Source organism: Heptranchias perlo, chromosome 32 (assembly GCF_035084215.1).
Source record: "Heptranchias perlo isolate sHepPer1 chromosome 32, sHepPer1.hap1, whole genome shotgun sequence".
Taxonomy (NCBI): domain Eukaryota; kingdom Metazoa; phylum Chordata; class Chondrichthyes; order Hexanchiformes; family Hexanchidae; genus Heptranchias; species Heptranchias perlo.
Window position 1 is genome coordinate 23,039,279 of NC_090356.1, and position 22,545 is coordinate 23,061,823.

General features: G+C 43.1%; 1 protein-coding gene across 6 annotated transcripts in view; it reads right to left on the reverse strand.

Annotated features, from left to right (window-relative positions):
* LOC137301177 (CTD nuclear envelope phosphatase 1-like) overlaps window positions 1–22,545 on the reverse strand; it is a 46,479-nt gene that overhangs the window by 13,524 nt on the left and 10,410 nt on the right. For all 6 annotated transcript variants that reach the window (XR_010958241.1, XM_067970632.1, XM_067970631.1 and 3 more), the window contains exons 2-6: window positions 14,126–14,192; window positions 9,508–9,626; window positions 5,397–5,468; window positions 3,823–3,939; window positions 2,453–2,564 (exon numbers count right to left, since the gene is read on the reverse strand). Coding sequence is in view for 5 of the 6 variants with exons in the window: in XM_067970632.1 (XP_067826733.1) it covers window positions 2,453–2,564; window positions 3,823–3,939; window positions 5,397–5,468; window positions 9,508–9,626; window positions 14,126–14,192 (487 nt within the window). In the remaining variant the exon portion in view is untranslated. The remainder of the gene's footprint in view (window positions 1–2,452; window positions 2,565–3,822; window positions 3,940–5,396; window positions 5,469–9,507; window positions 9,627–14,125; window positions 14,193–22,545) is intronic.

Genomic DNA, 22,545 nt, shown 5'->3' on the forward strand with positions numbered 1-22,545 from the left:
TTCTGCTGCCAAAATGCTCGGTTTAATGTGGCCAGTCTCTTTAAAGCCAGAAAGCCTAATTGCCACAAACAGGGACGATGGCAATTAGAGGTTAACTGTTGTCGTGAAGCAAGTTTACTGAATGGTAGGTACTTGTAAATTGCTCCATCTCAAAAAAAAAATCCAGCATGAAATGACTGCCTTTAACCATCTTAATTGTGGACTGGTCTCAAAAAGTTATAGATAATCAAGATTTACCTCAGCAAAGTCATTTAATATTTTATATACAAGCAAACACCGCCCCCCCCCGCCAAAAAATACCAGCAAAAAATGGACGCTTATTGACAGTTCCAAATAACTTACATTGTAGTAGATACAAGCTACACTTTGAAACCAGGGACACGTGCAAATTATGAACTACGGACAGCCTTCAATGCACCAAGTCTATTTACAACTTAAAACGCAGGTAAGCGTGAGGCAGCATCGGGTGAAAGAAATGGCTTTTGTGGAATGGAGATCTCTTTACCCAGAATCCATAGCGGTAGAGAAACCGCTCTATCATTGGGATTGAACGCTTACATGGCTCTGTCCCAGGGATAGAGCGGTTTCTCTGCCACTATGGATGCTGGGTAAAGAACTCCCCATTGCACCAAAGCCAGGAACTACACCAGGCAACACCACATTTCACTCCACCAGTATGTTAGGTACTGATGAGTTGCTAACAGCTCCCTACCCACCACCCAGTTGCAGCAAAAGGAGGGAGGGGAGTCCTGAACAGAGATCTACAGGACATTAACCCCCCCCCCCCCAATTTGGCTGGGATCTCCTAAGCCCTCTGGCCGTACAGCAGCCACCTTGTCCGGTGCAGGCTGCCAACGTAGCAGATCCTAGGATCAGGACATCCCTCTCTCAATGGAAAAGGACCCCGGGATGACAATGATCTGGGAAACCCAACAGAAAATGAACCGAAATCACATCCCTCAGGCAGGGCTCCAGAATTAGGCAAGATCCCAGGTGAGGGCGAGAAAAAATGAACGCGGCAGGAAATACAGCCAATCCCGGAATATATGGCTTATCCGGTTTATTATACATACAATGACCATTTTGAAAATAAGGACACCTGATGCAAGTCCCTTAGGTGTCCCTAATTTACAGGTTTCACTGTACTTCAATAAGGGACTCCCTCGACCATCTTCTCTGAAGGTTGTAGAGAATGAGTTTATAAAAATCTTCCCTCATAGCTCACGCGCCCTTACACTTGGAATGATTCTCATTGCTCTTCGAAAGGAATGCTTTCTGCTAGAAAAAAAATGTTTACATCAGAGAAAACAAAAACAAAAGCTGATGTGCAGTGAAGAATCACTGAATGAGACACATTCAAGTAACCAACTATGTCAAGTTGGACATCAATGGCCAGTGTGCTTCATATAATTCACATCAGGATTAGCAATCTGAACGTGGACACAATTTTTGTATATTTTAACCCGAGCTACGATCAGTGAATTAGGAGCATAGGGAACAGGAGTAGGCCCTGCCATTCAATTAGATCATGGCTGATCTGCACCTCAACTCCATTTTCCCCACTTTCGCTCCATATCCTACGATACCTTTACCCAACAAAAAAAAAAATCTATATTTCAATCTTGAAAGCTTCAGTTGTCCCAGCATGCACAGCTTTTTTGGGGAAAGAGTTCCAAATTTCTACCACCCTTTATGTGAAAAGCTGCTTCCTGATTTTGCTCCTGAAAGGCCTTCCTCTAATTTTACGATTATGTTCCCTTGTTCTTGATTCCCCCACCAGAGGAAATAGTTTCTCCTTATCTACCCCATTGAATCCTTTTAACATTTTAAACACCTCGATCAGATCACCCCTCAATCTTCTATACTCAAGGGAATACAAGCCACATTTATGCAACCTGTCCTCATAATTTAACCCTCTAAGCCCAGTTATCATCCTAGTGTTTTAACAGGAATTAACAGTCAGCATGCATCACAGAGTGCAGGTACTTTGGCACAGAAGGTCAAATGTGCTGCAGTTAGAGCAAAAATACATGGCCTTCAAGAAATATACAAAGAGGAGGGTAAAAGACTACTTATGTAATAAGAGTATATTCTCGGTGTTGTCATTAGACTCACTGTGCCAATCCATGGCAGGAAAAGCACATTTTAAAAAAAAAAGCATCTAATGTTCAGCAAAATATTTATTTCACCTCCAGTGACAGACCCCAATGTTATACATCCTCTCTCAACCCAAGCTTACAAGTACAGATTCTAATTTACTGCAGGGTGCTTTTCAAAGCTTAAGTAGACATAATACAGAAATTTCACATGCCCAGTGCATCCTACCAGATTCCTAGCATAATGTGCCTGCGAAAATATCATAACCTCACTGTTGCACTTTACTGAAATCCTAATAACACGGTCACAGAAGGAGGAAAAGTTAAAAAATGACTGAAAGCAACCATCATCTTACCTGGGTGCCCCCTGTATGCACTCGGCGAATTATCTAATATTACAATACTGGAGAGGTCACTGTGAATGGCTGCGAGGTCTTTTACATAGCTGCCCAATTCAAGTGTGCAGTGCTGAGGGAAAAAAATATAGAACAGTAAGGTACAAAGCTGCATAAACTAGGAGAACAAGAATTCACACCATACAAACCTACTATTCTTTTTTGCCAACTTTTCCACCTATTTTCTTTGCTCCGCTCATGAAGATATCGAGGGCCTTATTGGGCTAGGGTTCCACTGGTACCTCACCCATGTGAGCATCATTCATATCTGCATGTTGAGCGTGACTAGCAGTTGACTATTCTACCAAGTGGGGCAACACAGAAACCTGATCCTGTCCTCACAAACGTGCACTTCCAGTTTATGGATGGGCAAAAGGTTAGGTTAATTTTTCCCCACTCTAACAGAGGGCCCTTCGGCCAATGGTACTTCCCATACTGCCCTCCCTACCGAGTTCAAGTAAATCTGCATACACTAGAGTTCAAACCTGACAATTCCTTGGTCTGTTAGTCACTGGATAAACTCATTAAGCCATTGGGGGATGGTGCACTTTGTATTTCCATTCTCCTCCTTGTAGCTGAGACTGCCCAGGACACAAATTTTAAAGGCCATCATTAAATGTGAAGAAGTGTAGGAAATGGGCACTTTCCCATATGAATTCCATTATTCTCTGCGACTTTACTTGCATATACACAGGAACTCACCATGTGTCTCAGAAACATCTCTTATAGACTCAATTACACGGACTGCTCTGTAGGCAGATATTAGCACCGGATCCCTGGTGCCATTATTTAATGCGGTGCCATCACAGCTGGGATACAAGCATGCATAAAGAGTTGGGGAATTTCAAAGGGGGGTTGGGGGAAGAGGAGGCGGAGAGAAGAGGGAGGACCCCCCACTCCACAGCCACAGTGGTGCTTCAACTGCATCGCACCGACAGTGTCTAATGCAAAGGAATAAGAAGCTTTCTTACAACAATCAGCTATGTTACATTTATCCACGGGCTGCATTACGGTTGTGATTTCAAGAAAAAACTTCACACTTACTAGAACAGGATTTTTTTTTCATTGAATGGATCAAAATAACAGAGTTCCAATAAACTTATTTTTTTTTAATAAAGAAATGGCAGATGAACCCAAGAATAAGTTTATGGACAAGCAGAATATCAAGGGGCAAGAAGGGGAGAGAAAGAGAGAAGGCGAGAGAAAGAAAGAGAGAGGACGATAAAGAAAGAGAGGAGAGAGAAAAATTATATCAAACTTCACTCACGAGACAATGGTTCAGACATCTCATTACACTCTGCGCTGGTTATGGAGGATCTGCTGTTCCGTACCTGTCTGTAGAATCGTCGGTTTAAAATTTTCTTGTTGTTGTCTAGTTTGTCTGCTACAGCTGCACCATAGATCTCCATACTAGCGGTGAAAATCACCAACTCGTACCACTGGCTGGCCTGGCAAAAACAATCGCAGCTGATTATTACTGCAGAACACTGCACAATTTATTTATAATTTTAAATAAAACACTCAATTTTTTTTATTTATTTGTTAGAGTGAAACTAATTTTGGCACTGATGCAGATTAAAGCTTCTGTTAAGGCCCCTGCAATATGCCTCAGCATCGCTTCTGCTGCTGCACCAGTATGACACTCCCAGTCGGCATGATGTCTTAGAGACCATCAGTAAACATCAGTCACTTAATGTCATTACTCAGAAGCATCCAATTGTTACAAATAAAACTAGAAACTTACTATGAGCAGCAGGTCAAAAAGCAGCTAATGTGCAAAGATGCAGAAGTGAAAGTATAACTACACGCAGTATGGGAGAAGTGTCACGACTCAAAAGGAGCATGTTGTACACTGCACATCAGATCACTGGCTACAGTATTCATTTGCAGCCAGCGTCATTGTGTTTATATTCCATGGCTGCAAACTTGACTCAGATTATAATCTTACAACAACAACTTGCATTTATATAGCGCCTTTAATGTGGCAAAACGTCCCAAGGCGCTTCACAGGAGCGTAATCAGCCAGTAAGCTGATTAAAAGCGCAGACAGGAGAGTCCACACCAAATCGTTTCGGCTTTTATGGATGCAAAACTGCAGAATAACTGCACCATACAGTACTCTTTTTAAAAAAAAGCAAACATATGGGACGTCCTACTGCATGAAGGGTCGAATCCCCCATTAGTTTACTTCATCACAGAATCAGTTTTTTGTGGTACAAAGCCATATAGACCACGAAGGTCCCAGATTCAATCCTAAATTTGGGATGAGTTAGTTGGTCTCAGTCAGGGAAGCAGTGGGGGTACTACAACTGGCTTTGATGCCCTTAAGGTAGGAGCAGAATGGGAGACAAATTCAAATCATTCAGAGCCTCCACTCCCAATTGCTATCTGGTAATCCCAGAGAGAAAGTGTACATGCACAAGGATTGGATCAAGCTTGACTTTGATGCCCCCCACGGTCGAATAGGCTTACACTTGATGAATGACTACTTGGGTGAAGTACTAGAAGGAACCAGTGCCCATGGAACCATACCCCAGTTTGTTACTTTGCAGTTCGCTTGGAACCATATCCCTGCACGAGTAAGCGCCTTGCAACATCCATGGACCAATATTCCAGCATTACTCAGCATGTTGTAGTGCCCACAGAATGATACCCCAGCACGTCAGTGTCTTGGAGACAAGAAAAAAAGTGGAGGGGGGGGAATAAAGCAGAATATCTTCATTCATCCTCCTTCCCTTTGTCAGACACACAATAACTTGCACAGGTCAGTGCAACTAAATGTTTTTGTTCTTTGTGCTCAAAACTGATAATGAAATCCCTTCCTGCTGCAGATATTAGTGCATTTTTAAAAAAAAAAAGTGGGTTAGGACTTTATGAATTCATGATGTGTTTCCAGCTAACTCACCACTTCTAGAAAGAAGTCCACATGAGGCCTTTTATGTACAAAAAATCTGATCGGATGTCTGTCGACAAGTACCTGAGCAGAGAGAAAGTGTATCTTTAAATAATACCCCAACCTTAAAACACAGCTTATGACCAACACTCACACAAGAGGGCTCCCTGACCAAGTTTAAAAACTAAAAACTCCAATAACTCAAGTCTATTTTGCAGCACTCATTAAGGTGAATTCAATTGATCACTAGGCTTAATAATACACTATAGAAAAAGGAATCACACTTAAGCTCACACTTTGATGTGAAATAAGCTTCTTCAGCAATACTTTGTCACCTCAACTGCTCCCACCACTTATGACAGACCTGTTAACAACCAGTACTCCACCCGAGCATCATGCAGAAGATAAATTATGTGTGTTCATATCATTTCCCTCAGGACATCTAGAGTGCTTCACAATCAATGATTTACTTCATCAATGCCTCCCCTCCAGCGATGTGGGGCAGCCCTTGCTTGGTTCAACTTTTATCTATTCAATCATAATGAGAGGATCTCTAGCAATAGCTTCTCCACGTACTCCCACACCAGCACCTCAGGAAACCCCCCCACAAAAGGTTCCAACCTTAGCCGCCCCCCTCCTCTTGCTTCCCCCCCCCAATCTACACGGGTGCCACTCGGCAGCAACATCCAAAACAATGGAGTTACCTTCTACATGCACAGCAATGACATCCACCTTTACTTCTCCACTACTTCCCTCCATCCCTTGTGCCACCAGGTCGCTTGTTTGACATGCAGTCTTGGGCAAGCAGTAACTTCCTTCAGCTAAACATGAAGACTAAAGCCTAGTCTTTGGTTCCCGCCACAAAATCCATATGCTCATCACCAACTTCGATCATCCAAAGCTCTGCTGCCCATATCCCATTAAGTCACACTCGTCCTTATTGACTTATACTGTCTCCTGGTTCCCCAACACCTCAAATTTAAAATTCTCATGCTCGCATTTAAATTCCACCATGGTCTCGCCCCTCATCTGTGTAACCTCCTCCAGCATTACAATCGCGCCTTCAACTCTCCATTCCTCCGACTCTGGTCTCTTGCATCCTGCCCCCGCCACCGGTAACTATGCCTTCAGCCATCAAGGCCCCACACTCTTGAATCCCCTCGCTAGACCCTTTCATCTCTGCACCTCCATCTGTGACTTTAAAATCCTGCTTAAAATCCATCTCTGGCCTCTCATAATCTCTCCTTATTTGGCTCAATGTAATTTTCCTTACACCTCTGAAGTGCTGTGTAAAGTTTTTCTACATTAAAGACACCACATAAATATAAATTGTTGTTCTGAAGTGCAGCCATATGTTATAGGGACAAACTACATATAGTTCAAATTGTTTTCCCTGGGCAATTTTGAAAGTACAAAATCTAAATTTTTACAGCTGAGCATTTTTCACATTATGAAAAAATTCACATGCTCACCATACCCATTATTCAAATCTAAGGGACAATGCCCAGTGATACCGTTTAATTTTTGGGTTAATTGCTCACACCCACTCAAAAAAATAACTAACTTTCCACTGTTCACACAGATGAAGGACAGGAAACATTTGTTGTTGCTGGGTAACATTCAACAAATTCAAACGTGTTGATGAGCATCAACTGTCAATATCAGGCACTTCCTGTCCTCCAGCCAAGTAACCAATGGATCTTCAGATCAGCTCACAGGCAGTGGGCAACAACAGTCCCATATTTAAAATATTACAAAATTCTTCTCAATGAGAAAAATGACACTGAAGCTTTCCGATCGTCGTAAAAACCCAACTGGTTCACCAGTGTCCTTTATGGAAGGAAACCTGTCGTCCTTACCCAGTCTGGCTTATATGTGACTCCAGTCACATACCAATGTGGTTGACTCTGAAGTGGCCTAGCAAGCCACTCAGTTCAGGGCAACTAGGGACAGGCAATAAATGCTGGCATTGCTAGCAAAGCCCACATCCCGGGTATGAATTTTTAAAAAAAAGATAGCACCAGCATTTTTCTACAATTATTGACCCATTGTCTGAATGCATTTTTGAGGGTGTAAATTTAACTAGTGCAATCAATTATGTTTTTCCTTGAGGGGGGAGTTTTGCCACCTAAAAGTTAGCATTTTGTTTTCTGTTAAGAATATTTTAATCTGGGTCAACATTTGAAGTACATTTCCACAAAGGTCCTGGATAGCAAGAAGGACAATCCTATAGGCAGGATCTGGGGAGAGGAGCAAGGGAAGGATGTTATATTGATGAATTGTGGTATCATCTTCATTCTTTGACTGCAATTAAATCTCCAGACAAATAGGATTATTGGTAGTCTTCAAAAAGGAAAATCACCTCAGGACTCTGCCCCTTGATATGCAGTTTCACAGGACTGCTTCCAGCACTGAGGTTGCTAATGTGCTGGAATGAGTTGTTAATCTAATGTGATGCAGATTCAGAGCATCGACAGTAACACAGACACCCACACCATGCAGGATTACAGAGATATTCAAAAGTTGTGGCTATAATTTTAAATTGGTTGTCTGAAAGTCTGTGCAAGAAACCATGTTAAAAACTGTACTGCTGGCCTGCACAGGCTGCCCTGAAACAGGCTTAACTGGTACAATTATGCTGTAAATGCCAAAGAAAATAGCCTACCACACTAATACGGAAACCAGTGTATGATTTATCTAAAAAAAAAATTTAAATGTTTTATAACGTGATTGTTAAATGCTTGACCGTTTTCCGGTTTGGATTTGGAGTTGATTCAGTGGTAATGATTGGTTTCTTGAAGTTTAAAAAAAAACTCTTGTGGTCAGAGAAAATGGTAGGCAATGGTAGCTTGAGGTCTGGAGGTGGTCACTTACTGCTGGCACTCAGCCTCTAAGAGCCTGTTGAAAATCCATGTTGTGAAATGGGTTGTGGTGCCTCGGCAGGCACTTGTACTGTCTCATTTAGATTATAGCGCTGCGTCTGCAAGCTGGGCTGTAACAAAGAGTTTTAAGGAGTTTTGCAGCATGCTCCTTAGGTGCACCTCCCCCTCTCAGATGTGTAAAGGGTTGTTACCTGCTGATATAACAAATGTTCTGTTGGTTCAATGAAGATATCAAATCAATCAGATGCTGCAACATTTTAAAAAGGGAGAGATTCATATTGAGAAGCATTTTACACAGGGGTTCCCTCAATGAAGGGACTATTAGCCATTTGAGCTTGTATTCTACAGCTAAACCTAATGCAATACCAATACCAGCACAAAGTTTGAAACAATTTTTACTTCAAATAACCTATTACACTGGTTGCCTCGTGTTCTTTTCCCACTCCGTATATATTGCCCAACCCCAAAGACATTTTCTCTCACCCCCTTCCTTTAACTTCCTTGAACTATGTACCACCTGCTGCCAACTTGTTCAGGCTACAGACAATGTCAATTTAACTACCTTCTTGCGGGTGTGTAATTCCTGCCTAATGACTACCCTTCCTGTTGATTTGGCCCCTCCCTCCAGGCAGGAGTATCTAGCCTTCACCACGCCACCTCCCCACAGGGAGATGTAGTCTGAAAACCCTCTTACCATCTATGGCAGCCCACAACAAAGCATCACATCACTCTGCTTCGTTCACAGCACATCAAAATCCCAACTAATCTTGAACTGTCGTCTGATCTGGTTGTCAGAAGCAAACAGATAATCGACGATTCTGTTGGTGTCAGATGAAACCACAAAAGGGGAAGAGGAACTAATCCTGGACTTTTTAAAAAGGTTAACAGGCACTGTCTGTTAGCACAGGGAGACAGACCATTTCAAATACCATGCGGTCATATAATTAAATCATTCATTTTGTCACAACACTGACTTACGCTGCACGTGTACTACAGGACTGTCTCAAGAAGTGGTTTAACACTACCGTATCCTTTTGAAAATCACCCAAAGTAGAAACAGGGCAGTACAGCGCCAGACCCACAGTTAAACAGGTGCGCACGCACATGGATATTGCAAAAGCAGCAGAATTGTGACAGAGAATTATTCCGACAAAATTCTCATTTATTTCAAATCATAACTCAAAAGATCAATAAATCATACCAACAGGTCATTTTGCCAATAGACTGATTCACTGTCTCACCTTTAGCATGAAGTCTGGTGGTGTGCCCGGCCTCACTGTTGGTTTCAACACTCCATCATGATGTGAGTGGATTAATGTTTCATCCAAATCTAAAACTAGGATTTTCCTTTTCATTTGATCTGCAAAGATAGAGAGGGGGAGGGAGGGAAGGAACAAAGGTTTTAATAATAAGTTATATTAAGGTTGCACCTGCGTCAATGTAGCATCACGGTGCCCCTTTGACCAATAAAATTGTAGACCCAGGAGCAATTACCTGCCTGAATTTCAAACAGACCACAGAGGCAACTCACCCTTCAACTAATCAGATACCAGGAGCATGTTCGTAAAGAGCAATCAGATACCAGCACCATCTAGGCAGTGTATAACCAATCACATTCTAGAAATTCTGTGGCATACAGCCATTGGCAGTGCACTACCCACCCCCATATACACCTAAAATAAAATTTATAATGAAAAAATTCAATAATTCACAAAAGAACATAAATCTCCCCTCCCCATCAACTATCCTTTCCCCGCTCCCAGCCAAAAACAGACAAAATCTACAGCCAAGTCAGGCATATTCTCCCCCAGGAGCAGACAGCACTACACTTGCCCACTGCCCTGTACTCTGGGATCTTACCCAACTTTCAAAACCCAATATGAGGAATGAAAATGAGTGAATTTTGGGTCTCACTTTAACCCTGCTTCTCAACCTCTCAATGTGTCTTATAGCCTCTGAACTACTGAAAAGCAGAAGTTACGTTAAACTTGTATAGAACCTTGGTTAGACCACACAGAGTACTGTGCACAGTTCTGGTCTCCATATTATGAGAAGGATATAGAGGCATTGGAGAAGGTGCAAAAAAGATTCACAAGGATTATACCAGAACTGGGAGGATATACTTAACAGGAAAGGTTGAACAGACTGGGGCTCTTTTCTCTAGAAAAGGGAAGGCTGAGTGATGACCTGATATAGGTCTTTAAGATAATTAAAGGGTTTGATAGGGTAGATGTAGAGAAAATGTTTCCACTTGTGGGGGAGTCCAAAATTAGAGATCATAAAGATAGTCACTAATAAATCCAATAGAGAATGCAGGAGAAACTTCTTTACCCAAAGAGTGGTAAGAACGTGGTATGTGCTACCACAAGGAGTAGTTGAGGCAAATAGCATTGATGCATTTAAGGGGAAGCTAGATAGGAACACGAGGGAGAAAGGAATAGAAGGGTGTGCCGATGGGGTTAGACGAAGTAGGGAGCGAGGAGGCTCGTGTGGAGCATAAACGCCGGCAGAGACCAGTTGGGTCACATGGCCTGTTTCTGTGATGTAGACTCAATGTAATTTGATATATTAATACTTACTTTAATTGCACATAGTTTCTCCCATTTACTGTCCTTGTTCTTTGGCATATAAACGCAAATTGCTGTGAACCTCCATAACTACAGCCATCTGAGCCCCTAAACTTTCACTGACAGCAGATTTAACCCTTTAGTATGCCGGACTAGCTCATTCGCTCAGGCTTACTCTTTCCTTTATGGTCTGAATATACTCCTTCATTGGCCGGTCCTTTTTGTGTTGTATTCGACTGCAGTGATCTTAACTTTCAATTGGCTTAAAGTGGGGCCCAAAGTGTAGGTTTTTAGCCAATCAATAAAGGGAAAATCTCACCTCTGAAATTGGAGCCAGGAAAAAGCAACCACGTGGAAAGATTTAAAAGTTAATTTACTTAGAATAAAGTGAAATTAATATTACACAAGATGAGAGAATGGGAGGAGAGGAAAGGGACAATCAAACAATTGAAAAGTTTTTTTAAAATTTTGTAGCCAAGGTTTGCAGTAATAAGCTATTCCCAACACTATTAGCATTTGTTCAGTGCGTGATCTGAAAATTTACAAAACCAGTCAGCCCAAGGAGACCATCATTCCCTGCCTGCAGCCCATAAGGTTAGCAAATCAAAAACTCATTTTGCAGTAGCTTACTAAAAAAAAAATCAATGTAATGCACTTCCAGCTGAAATCCTCCTACTGCACACCGAGGACTAGAGAGGATAATGGACTATGCTGTATTTGACAACCAAGATGGAAAGTTAGACAAAATCCTACATGTTCACCACATTCCTCACGGACTGAGTGATGTGCTAATGCATTGTTTTCATTTTTTCAAATCACTGGAGGAAACATAGTAATTTTTTCCCGCTAATATTCAAACGCTTTACTATTTGACAATTTAAAAACATGGAAAAAAAGAGCTGAATTCCAGAGGTGAGGTGAGAGTGACTGCCCTTAAGATCAAGGCAGCATTTGATCGAGTGTGGCACCAAGGCGCCCTCGTAAAATTGAAGTCAATGGGAATCAGGGGGAAAACTCTCCAGTGGCTGGCGTTGTATCTAGCACAAAGGAAGATGGTAGTGGTTGTTGGAGGACAATCATCTCAGCCCCAGGACATTGCTGCAGGAGTTCCTCAGGGCAGTATCCTAGGCCCAACCATCTTCAGCTGCTTCATCAATGACCTTCCCTCCATCATAAAGTCAGAAATGGGGATGTTCACTGATGATTGCAGTGTTCAGTTCCATTCGCAATCCCTCAAATAATGAAGCAGTCCGAGCCCGCATGCAGCAAGACCTGGACAACATCCAGGCTTGGGCTGATAAGTGGCAAGTAACATTTGCGCCAGGCAATGACCATCTCCAACAAGTCTAACCACCTCCCCTTGACTTTCAACGGCATTACCGTTGCCGAATCTCCCACCATCAACATCCTGGGGGTCACCATTGACCAGAAACTTAACTGGACCAGCTACATAAATGCTGTGGCTACAAAAGCAGGTCAGAGGCTGGGTATTCTGTAGCGAGTGACTCACCTCCTGACTCCCCAAAGCCTTTCCACCATCTACAAGGCACAAGTCAGGAGTGTGATGGAATACTCTCCACTTGCCTGGATGACAGCAGCTCCAACAACACTCAAGAAGCTCGACACCATCCAGGACAAAGCAGCCCGCTTCATTGGCACCCCAACTACCACCCTAAACATTCACTCCCTTCACCACTGGCACACAGTGACTGCAGTGTGTACCATCCACAGGATGCACTGCGGCAACTCGCCAAGGCTTCTTCGACAGCACCTCCCAAACCCGCGACCTCTACCACCTAGAAGGACAAGAGCAGCAGGCACATGGGAACAACACCACCTGCATGTTCCCCTCCAAGTCACACACCATCCCGACTTGGAAATATAATCGCCGCTCCTTCATCGTCGCTGGGTCAAAATCCTGGAACTTCCTATTTAACAGCACTGTGGGAGAACCTTCACCACACAGACTGCAGCGGTTCAAGAAGGCGGCTCACCACCACCTTCTCAAGGGCAATTAGGGATGGGCAATAAATGCTGGCTTCGCCAGCGATGCCCACATCCCATGAACGAATAAAAAAAGTGTTTCCCATCTGTAAGTGCAAGAATACTGAGACCCAGGGTCCCCGATAGCTAGGTGGATAAATGCACCATCTGCTGTAGCACAGAGCCATACAAGGCCCTAGGTCAAACCCCGGCCAATGTTAAATTAGCTATCTCATCCACAGTGGTAGGGGTGATTTTAATGGGCTCATTGCCTCTGGGCTGGGATGGGGAAAGATGCAACGGGAAATGTATAAAATCAAAAAAAATGCTGTGTCTAGCTTGTGCTTGGTCAGACATGCACCAGATGTCACAAAAAAAGCTGATCACTTAATGTTGAGTTCTTTTGACCTGTAGCCTGAAACGTGCATTCATTTTCCAATCTGCACAGTTCCCTCACCAAACAATTAAACTAATTAACCAGAGGTGCAGGTTACTTAATCAGATGCTCTTCCTTAAGTCTCTCTCAGGCCCCTTGGGAAACTATTAGATTGGGAACTGTCACACACGGTTTCTAGCAAGGGTCACTGAATAGTGATCACGAATGGGAACTCCAGCTGATTTCACCCCCCTTCATGGCCAATTGTTTGATCTGACTTACCATGAGAGGTCCACTAGTTTAAAGAGTCAGCCAGGCACCCCACTCCAGATCCATATCTAGGGACATCTGGCTGGAAACTCCCTACGTTTGGATGTTGGGCAAGGACCAGATTTGCCTCAGTTAGGCCCACTTAAATAGCCTGCCAACACTCACTTTCTGCGCTCACATGAACATAGCCCAAGTACCTAATGGCTAACAGAGAAAATGGAGGGGTGGGGAACCATACAGACAGCAGATCTAGGAGGTAGACATGCTCCATCACTTTTCAGGCATGATCATAACACAAGGAAGTAAACACTATCCTCAATATAAGCAAACAAACGACTTAACTCTTAGCATGCTGCAAATACAATGTACTCATCCAGGTGCATTTTTCCTCTGCAGGCTGTCAACAGATATAATCCAAGCAGTGCGAAAAGGTCATGGTTCCCCGCTGACAGTGGAAGCATATCTCTCTCTTTCATATAAACTGAATTAGAAGACCCGTGCTCTGCTAAGATCTGTGCTGCTCCTGCCAAAATGTAGGAGCCTCAAGTTACACTGAAAATGTACAGAATTTTAAAATTTGGTATTAGATGTCGCAATCTATGCAAGCACCGAAAAGGATTAACTTGCACTGTACAAACGGCGTAATTAGATCACAGTACTTACTTATTCTGACGCGAGAAAGTGGAGATAGAGGCAGAATGTCATAGCGAACTGTCTGGTATTGGATGATCTACAAAACAAAAAATAAAACATTAGGCAAGATTCTCTCCTGATGAAAACAGAGAAAAGCGGTATGGAAGGTGGGTGTCATGGGGCCTCTCTGTTTTTACATTCACTCATTCCTGCTGCTTCCAGAACAGGCACACTCACTCTAATGTTCAAGATTGTAAAACCCATGAGGCAAATCCAGTAGTGATCTGGAAGGCCTCAGTGCAAAAATATTTTCAAATTGGAAGGGCAGGTATCACTGCAGGTAGAAACAAGACTGACTGAGACCCGAAGATGGCCCTTTAGGGCAATGCAGTTAACTTATGACTGGATACCAATACTGCAGAGATTTTCTGCAATTGTTCCCAGAGTGGATTTGGGCCACCCATTTATTTCCCATCATTTACTTTCCTTTCCACTTGACCCCCCACAACCCTCTGACGGCAGTGATTCACACTGGGATATGGTTTTACAAATGCCTGAAGCCCTCCAATTCCTCACCCAGGTGATGATCCTGCAACAACGCCTGTTGGGAAGCTATTATATCAGGGGGCCATCACAGTACACACACACACACACACACACACACACACACATTTGGCCCCCTAGGCTATGGAGGGCAGTGAAATCAGCTGAATCGTAGCAACCCCAACTAAAATCAGCAGACTAGGGATCAATCCTGGTTTGAGACTCAGCATCAAACCAGGCAGCTCACTTCCCAATGCATTACATACTCATACTCGACAGCAATCCCAAGTGTAACTTATATCCGCAATGCCGTTAACTCCCATTTCCCACAGATTGTCCTTAAAATAGCCAAATGATGGGTTGCTGCTTTGCAGCTGCTGCCCTGTGCATCACGGCAGCCATTTTAATTTTAGATGATTCCTTTTTTTTTGCTGATGGGTCCTTTGTCTAATGTCCCTGGTTACACTTCACTTTCCAAACCAGAATGGCTCCAAAATCATTCACAATCTACTTCCAGATGAGTGGTTGAACCTGAACTGACCGGGACCAGAACAAATGGTGGTTTGATTCCAGTCCCACAGCTATCCAAATGCAGTACAAGTGCAAGCCAGTTTGGATTTCACATCCTGCACCCCAAATCGCATCACATGTCAGTAATAAGTAGAGCTGTACGTCTTATACATGTTGCGGAGTCATTCAGATCAAGGGACCCTGTGAAATTAATCAGTAAATCTTGTACTGTGTAGAGTTTTGCATTGCTTTTAGCAGACACTATGTATTTCCACAGGATCTTCTGATTGTACCGAACGTCACATTGAACACACAGAAGGTCCTAATAATGCAGACAGGGTAAATGTCTACCCTTTTTCAGCATATTCGGAGAGGTGAGGCAAAGCATAGTGAATATCACGTCAAAGATTCTGCAACATAATCCATCTGGGTCACAAGTTACAGTTCACATGCTAAGTGCAGTTGCGGTTTCTTTTTATAATTTTCTTTCAACGGGTCTCCAGCAGAAGTGGGACTGGTCATTTCAAATTCTGAAATACAATTTACAAAGTTCCAGTCACCTCCCCCTCTCTAACATTTCTTCACCAAAGTTTATTTGCTCAAGAGAACCTAGCTCTCAAAAAGGAGCAGAGAAGCAGAATGTGGGATTATTTTTTAAAAAATTTAAACAAAAAATAGTGCAGCTAAACAAAGTCAGAATCTTTTTATCCTCCTAATTTTTCTCAGCCTCTCGAAGGAGCTGCCTCACACTGGGATATACACCCACAGCTACAAGTCAGCCTCGACTATATCACCTAAGCTCCTGTCCTCCCAACGTTACCCTGCCACCACTCTGTCTGGCCTATTCGATCCAGAGGGTCACTACAGCCCAGCTCAATCCCGTCCTCAGGGAGTGGGAAGCCTGGCTCATTTTCCAGCTTCTTAGCCCAGGGGGACTGATGCCAATTGTAGCTGAAATCAGCTCGTTCAGCACAGACGATGGACCAAACCTGGGACCTCCCTGGTCTGCAGGGCTCAGCTGCACACTGGGCTGTATAGTTACCAACTGAGCTTTTGAAAGAGCTCTTATTCTCTCCGGAAAAGTAAAAAATATAGCACACATCTTTCAATTACCTCCTCCAATTATACTCATGGAAATGAGATCAATAAACATCACTCCACTGAATTGTACCCGAATGTCCTCAGCACAATACGCAACAGATTTTAAACTGTATCTCTCCTAGGGAGTGATGAGGAACAGGCCTGTCGACAGGTCCAGGTACATTCTACTGCTCTGAAGTATAGGACGAGCCCTGATCCTTGAACACTCAGCTCACTGCGACCAGTGTGCACTGCATGGAATTTTTGTTTCCATTTCTCTTGCTTTTACTGCTTTGATTTATACTTTGTTATTTTAGTTAATTTTGTTTCACAAATCAGTTTGGGAGAAGCCAGACCAACCACAAAAATGTTTTAGTGGTCTCGCTCCTTTAAAAAGGGAGGCATTTGATTGGGTTATAGGCTTGGGCACACCTTGGCCCTGCATCTGAACTGGCCAACTTGAAAATGGGACCCTTTCATTGTACTTGCACAGTCCCACTGGCTTATCTAAAAGACAACACTTGGAGTATACTAAGATATAAAGATCCTCTGCTGGCGAGGGGGCTATGGAGACTTTCCTCGTTAGTCCAGGACCACCCACAGTCTGAGAAGTTATGTTGGGGGGAAAATTGGGCCTATCCAGGAATGCAGCACACTACTTTTTTTTCTTTCCTTCCCCCCCCCCACCCCCCAACTCACACCGCCAGCACCCGTCCAATTTTATTGACTTACACAGGATAGACAGGGTTGCAACGGGAAATATATTAGTGCCGCATTTTACAATTGTATTGTGCACACTGGGATGTGAGGGGTGTGCCCTAAAGGTAGCACCTCTGCATGGCAAACAACCACACCTGGAAGGGTGGTTTTATTCGCAGTTGGTCCTGCCGAATCACCCAGCTCTCACTAGTGGCTCCAAGCACCACACCCCGGGACCTTGCCTCAGTTGGCCTGTTAAACCTAGTGCGTAGCCCGGAAGCAATGCTCCAACACTTGCTGAATTCCCAACCACTGAAACAGTCGGCCCCATTGTTGTTGCTGAGCTGATGGACGGGAGTGTAGTGATAGTGGTGGTGGCATTGTGCACACTGGGCTGAATACCAGTCTCTTTCCACACCAATACCGCTCCATTTTGCAGCTCGTGGGTGAACCTAAAAGTTCCTAACAGCTTCCTCCCGATACAAGATGATGGCATGGAGCTCGTCTCTAGTAAACTGAGCACCAAGCAGAACCACAACAAAACGAAAATGGAATTGGGCTCACTGCTCAGGATGCTACATCAATGAGGAATTTAATCTTCAAACATCAGCTTAATTTGACCTGTAGTAGTAGGCCCTTATCGTTTCACAGTTAAATGCCTAAGCACATCATTCAGGTCACCTTAAACATAGGACTGTTCCTCCAGAATGGCTGTACGTTGGGGGGGGAACAAAAAGGAAGCGTTTCCCCCAACTTGTGAAACTATAAAATTGATACTGAGTCCATGATAGGATAGATTGTACATGGTCTTTTCTCACTCTGCTTTTTTATAACAAATGATGGAAAGAGTCGCTGAAATCAATTTGACGCAGCTTGAAGTGGAGCCTGGGATCTTTTCCTACATTAAAGGCACTATATAAATGCAAGTTCTTGTTGGTACACTCTCTCTCAACATGATTGAGATTGATAAGAAATCAAGGTTGGAACTTCCTTTGTATGCATGGGTCAGTAACACATCAGACAGTGCAGTCACCCACAAAATCATTTAAGGAATTCCATGAGCACATTTTTCACACAAAGTGGTTGGCATGTTATTTGCTCAACAATCAAGGCAAACAATATATAGCGACGGTACAGCCTTTCTTGTAGGCCCTCAACAGAGAAGCTGCCATTCTGCCTGAATAATACCTCAATTGGACACCTCAATATTGCCAGTTCCAACCCACATTGCCACTCTGAGAAACTCTAGGCTGCTGTCTGGTATGAGGAAATATAAATCCAAAGAAATACTTGAAAAATTGGGGCATTTATATAGGGCCTTTAACGTAGTAAAAACATCCCAAGGTGCTTCACAGGAGCGTTATCAGAGCCACATAAGGAGATATTAGGACAGGTGACCGAAAGCTTGGTAAGAGGTAGGATTTACAGAGCGTCTTAAAAGGTGAAAGAGGTAGAGAGGTGGAGAGATTTAGGGAGGGATTTCCAGAGCTTCAGGGCTAGGCAGCTGAAGGCACGGCCGCCAATCCCGACGTAGAAATATATCGCCATTCCTTCATCGTGGCTGGGTCAAAATCCTGGAACTCCCTAATTAACAGCACTGCGGGAGAACTTTCATCACACGGAATGCAGCGGTTCATCACCACCTTCTCAAGGGCAATAAATGCTGGCCTTGCCAGCAATGCTCACATCCCATGAATGAATAAATAAAGTGGCGGTGCGAAGAAAATCGGGGATGCGCAACAGGCCAGAATTGGAGGAAATTATGGGGTGCTTTGACATGTTTAAAATTACAAAGGAATGGGACAAAGTAGGCAGAAGCAGGCTGTTTCCAGTGACAGAGGTCTAGAACATGGGGACATAGACACAGGATTAGGTGCAAGTGATTTTAGACAGAAAGCAGGAGAAACACTTTATTCTTCAAAACCACAGAAGGTTATGAGGGTGCGAAATGCATTCAAGAGTTAGCGGCAGAGGCAGAGGCCACGTCAACATTTAAGAACAGGTTAGAGATGGTTGAAGGAAAGGGGAACAAAGGAATATGGGAACAGGATTAGGACTGCTTATGGGGAGGATCAACACCAAAGCAGGCTGGTTGAACGGAGAGACCAGTTTTTGTGTTGTAATTTCTATGTAAAGCTCCACAGTATTTTATTGTGAACCCTCATATGTTCTAACTGACCTGGGAATGCTTGGTGCTGATCCTGGGTACGTCAAATGGAAAGTGTTCATTTCCCCAGCTAACACCGCTCCCCCCCCCCCCCCCCCCCAATTTTGGAACTACCTGCGAGCAGAGACAGCTCTTGGAAACGAGTGTGCCTTGCAGCATTTTGAAGGCATGATGGTAGTGGGAGCTAAATTTAGCTGAAACACAGCAATTAGAGGAATAAATGGCTGGAACAGCAGTAGGCTCTCAGGAATCATTCCACAATGAGCCATCTCTCTCTCTTTCTCTCTCACACACACACACACACACACAAAGACAATAAATGGAGGACCAAAGGGATAATCTAGACCTTAATAACTGTACAGATATTTGACAGTTCACTGTATCCTGAAATGTTCATTTGATAGTTAACAGGAATTGGTACAGTCATTTTTGCTTGAAAAAATTCCACAATATCCAGTAATTCGAACAGCAAAAAAAATCAAATGGGCAAATAATTCCAATTAACCATCTTGGAGTTCAGAGTATTTTGCCCACCTCAAGTGATTTTGTTTTTTAAAAATCCAGATGTTATAGTCTAATTATAATTAGTGAATTATATTGGAGCCCCCACCCAAAACAGTAACATGTCTTCTCTTTCAGTTTCTGACTGACTTGCTGGAAATTCCCAAATTGATTTTATTTCCATTTATTTTTTTAAAATACCTCAAAGTCACATGACAATACAGTGTGTGCATCCTCCTCTTCCCTACAGAAATACACTTAGTCAGTTTGTTATGCAACCTATTTTGAAAATTTCTCTCAATTTAAAATGTCAACATTTCTCATCCAATTTTTCTTTACTCTGCCAGCTGTTGACTCATGGTGGTCGCGGTTCCACCTACTGCTGCCCCCCACTCAGTTAGTTTAATAGGCAGGGGATCGAAGCTCCATGCTACAGCAGGCAGTGCAATGACCCAGAGATCCAAAATCTGCCTTTAAATCCTCCTCTCCCACCTCTCTACTTGCACCTCCCCCAAGCACAAAAGGTGACTTTTGAATCTGAAAGCATGATATTAAAAACTCCAGACGTTTCTTTATAAATGTGTCCACCGAGCAAACTCACAGGGAACTCCATCAGTATGGGTGCAATCACTCAGATCATTCTGCAAATTTCCAGGCTATTTATTCCACAATTTCTCCTCCTTTCATTATCGGTACCATAATCAGGATGGCCTTTTCACCCTCATATTCCCCCAGACTCACCAAAGCTTTATTTGCTTTGCATTTACCTTGCACCCTCCCCCTACGTAAACATTCACATAAGCAGCCACACGGTTATACTATGCATAATGTTAACGCCTGGAATTAGTGTGCTTCTTTAGCATTTTGGTATGTGTACGCTATAGGAAAAGTTGCACTGAAGGAAATATGCTTTACTGCTGATGGGAGCCAGTCAATTGGTCACCTCAAATAGCTCCCACCATTACCACAACTGAAAGACCCCAGGCTAAGTTTGGAAGGTAAAATCTAGAACCATACTGCTGGGTGCTCTCAGTTCAAATGGACATTTACCAATATTTTTCCATGTTTTATTCTAGCTTCTTTTTCCTTTGCTACAGATCCATTAGTCTTACTTCAAACCTATGTAAAATAATGGAAATCGTTCAGGTGTAAACTTATTGGCCCCGAAATTGCTTTTATAACGGCGAGCCTAACAGCACTCACCGCTATTAGTGGCGAAGTCAAAGAGCAAGTTCCGACAACCGCACATGCGGAGTTAAACGTGGAAATCCAGAACTTGCTCTTCCTGGTTCGCCGGTCATGTGACAGCTTCGCCTTAAAGGGACGTTGCCAGCTGTAATCAATGGACTGGTGCTAACTTGCTCTCCTACCCAGCTGGAAACAAACTAATCTCACCACAAAGCAGGTACGCTCAGTTTTTGAAGTCTCAACTAAGTTTTAACAGCCTTAATGATTACCAAACAACCTCACTGGCTCTAAAAATTTACTTTAAAAAAATGGGGTCTCATTTATAATTTAAAAAATGTAATTTTTTAAATACAATTTTTCCTTCTGTCTCTTATCTCAGTCTTTTAGTCTTATCCTCCCTTTATTTCACTTTCTCCATGTCATTTTATGATGTCTTACTGGGCACATCCGGGTTTTTAGTTTGCGCGGTTTGTGAATGAACTGCACTTCCTGGTTCTCACAGCGTGGCTTGCTTCAAGCCAATTGGTTGAGGGGCCTTAAGAGATCCTTTCACCACTCACACAGCCCAGTTCACAGTTCAAGGGAGTTGCCGCCAAAAAGAATGCGGTAACTTAGTGGGTGAATTTAAATCTAATGACCGGCAATAACTGCTGGTTTGCGGCTCGGAGCAATTTACGGGCCATTGTCTGAATAGCTTAACAGCTGTCAACATGGATTCAGGAATGAAAGATTCTGCCTGACCAATCTCCTTGATTTCTGTGAGGAAGTTACATCGCAAGTGGTAAGCCTAAAATTTCCAGAGGGCATTGGACAAAGTTCCATACAAAAGTAAATCTTGGGTATGCATGAGAAATTGGCTACTGAGTAGAAAATGGGTAGTGATTAGAAGAGTTGTGTCAGGGTAGGGAAGTATTGAGTGGGGTGTTTGAGGGATTGGTGTTGGAAACACTATTGTTTCCAATTTACATCAATGATTTAGACTAAGGAACCCAATGCAAACTGGTCAAATTAAATCAAATTAAAGGGGTTAGTGGAATTGGGGGAAGCAGATCAGAAGTTACAGAATGAGCTGACCAAAATATGGAAGTGGGCTGAATAATAGATGATGAAATTTAATTTGGACTAATGTAAGCATTACATACTGGTAGGACAAATAGGCAACACAGGTACTCCATGAATGGTGCTGAAAAAGCCAAGAGTGAAGTTTAAAAAGACCTAGGAGTTTAGTAGACCTGGAGCTCAAAATGCTCAATCAATACAGAGCAGCAATCATTCATGGTCATTCTGGAGGACGAGCTGAATAGCTGTCCTCATCCAAAATTATCATGTGAATTACGTTTGAATTCATCACCTCAAGTTGCTCTTACTATCATCCGTGGCAGACTTATAAACAGCTTAAAATACTCTTCTCCAGACACAAACCAAAGTCTAAAGGTCAAAGCTTAAATAAACTGGATTGAAAAACAATTCTAGCAAAAATATGGAAATTTTACACAACCACCATTATATTTTCCTGAAATCCAACCACTCAACCTCTCTCTAATCCTTCCCCCCCTCCCCTTCTCTCTAATCCTTCTACGCCTCCCCTTCTCTCTAATCCTTCCCCCCGCTCCCTCATCTTACTCTCTCTCCCACTTCTCACCCTCTCCTGCTCCGTTCGTTCTCTCCATGCCCCCCCGACTCTCTCTCTCTCCCTCCCGTCCTCTCTCTCTCTCTCTCTCTCCCCATCCTCCTCTATCGCCCACCCCCAGACTCTTACCGG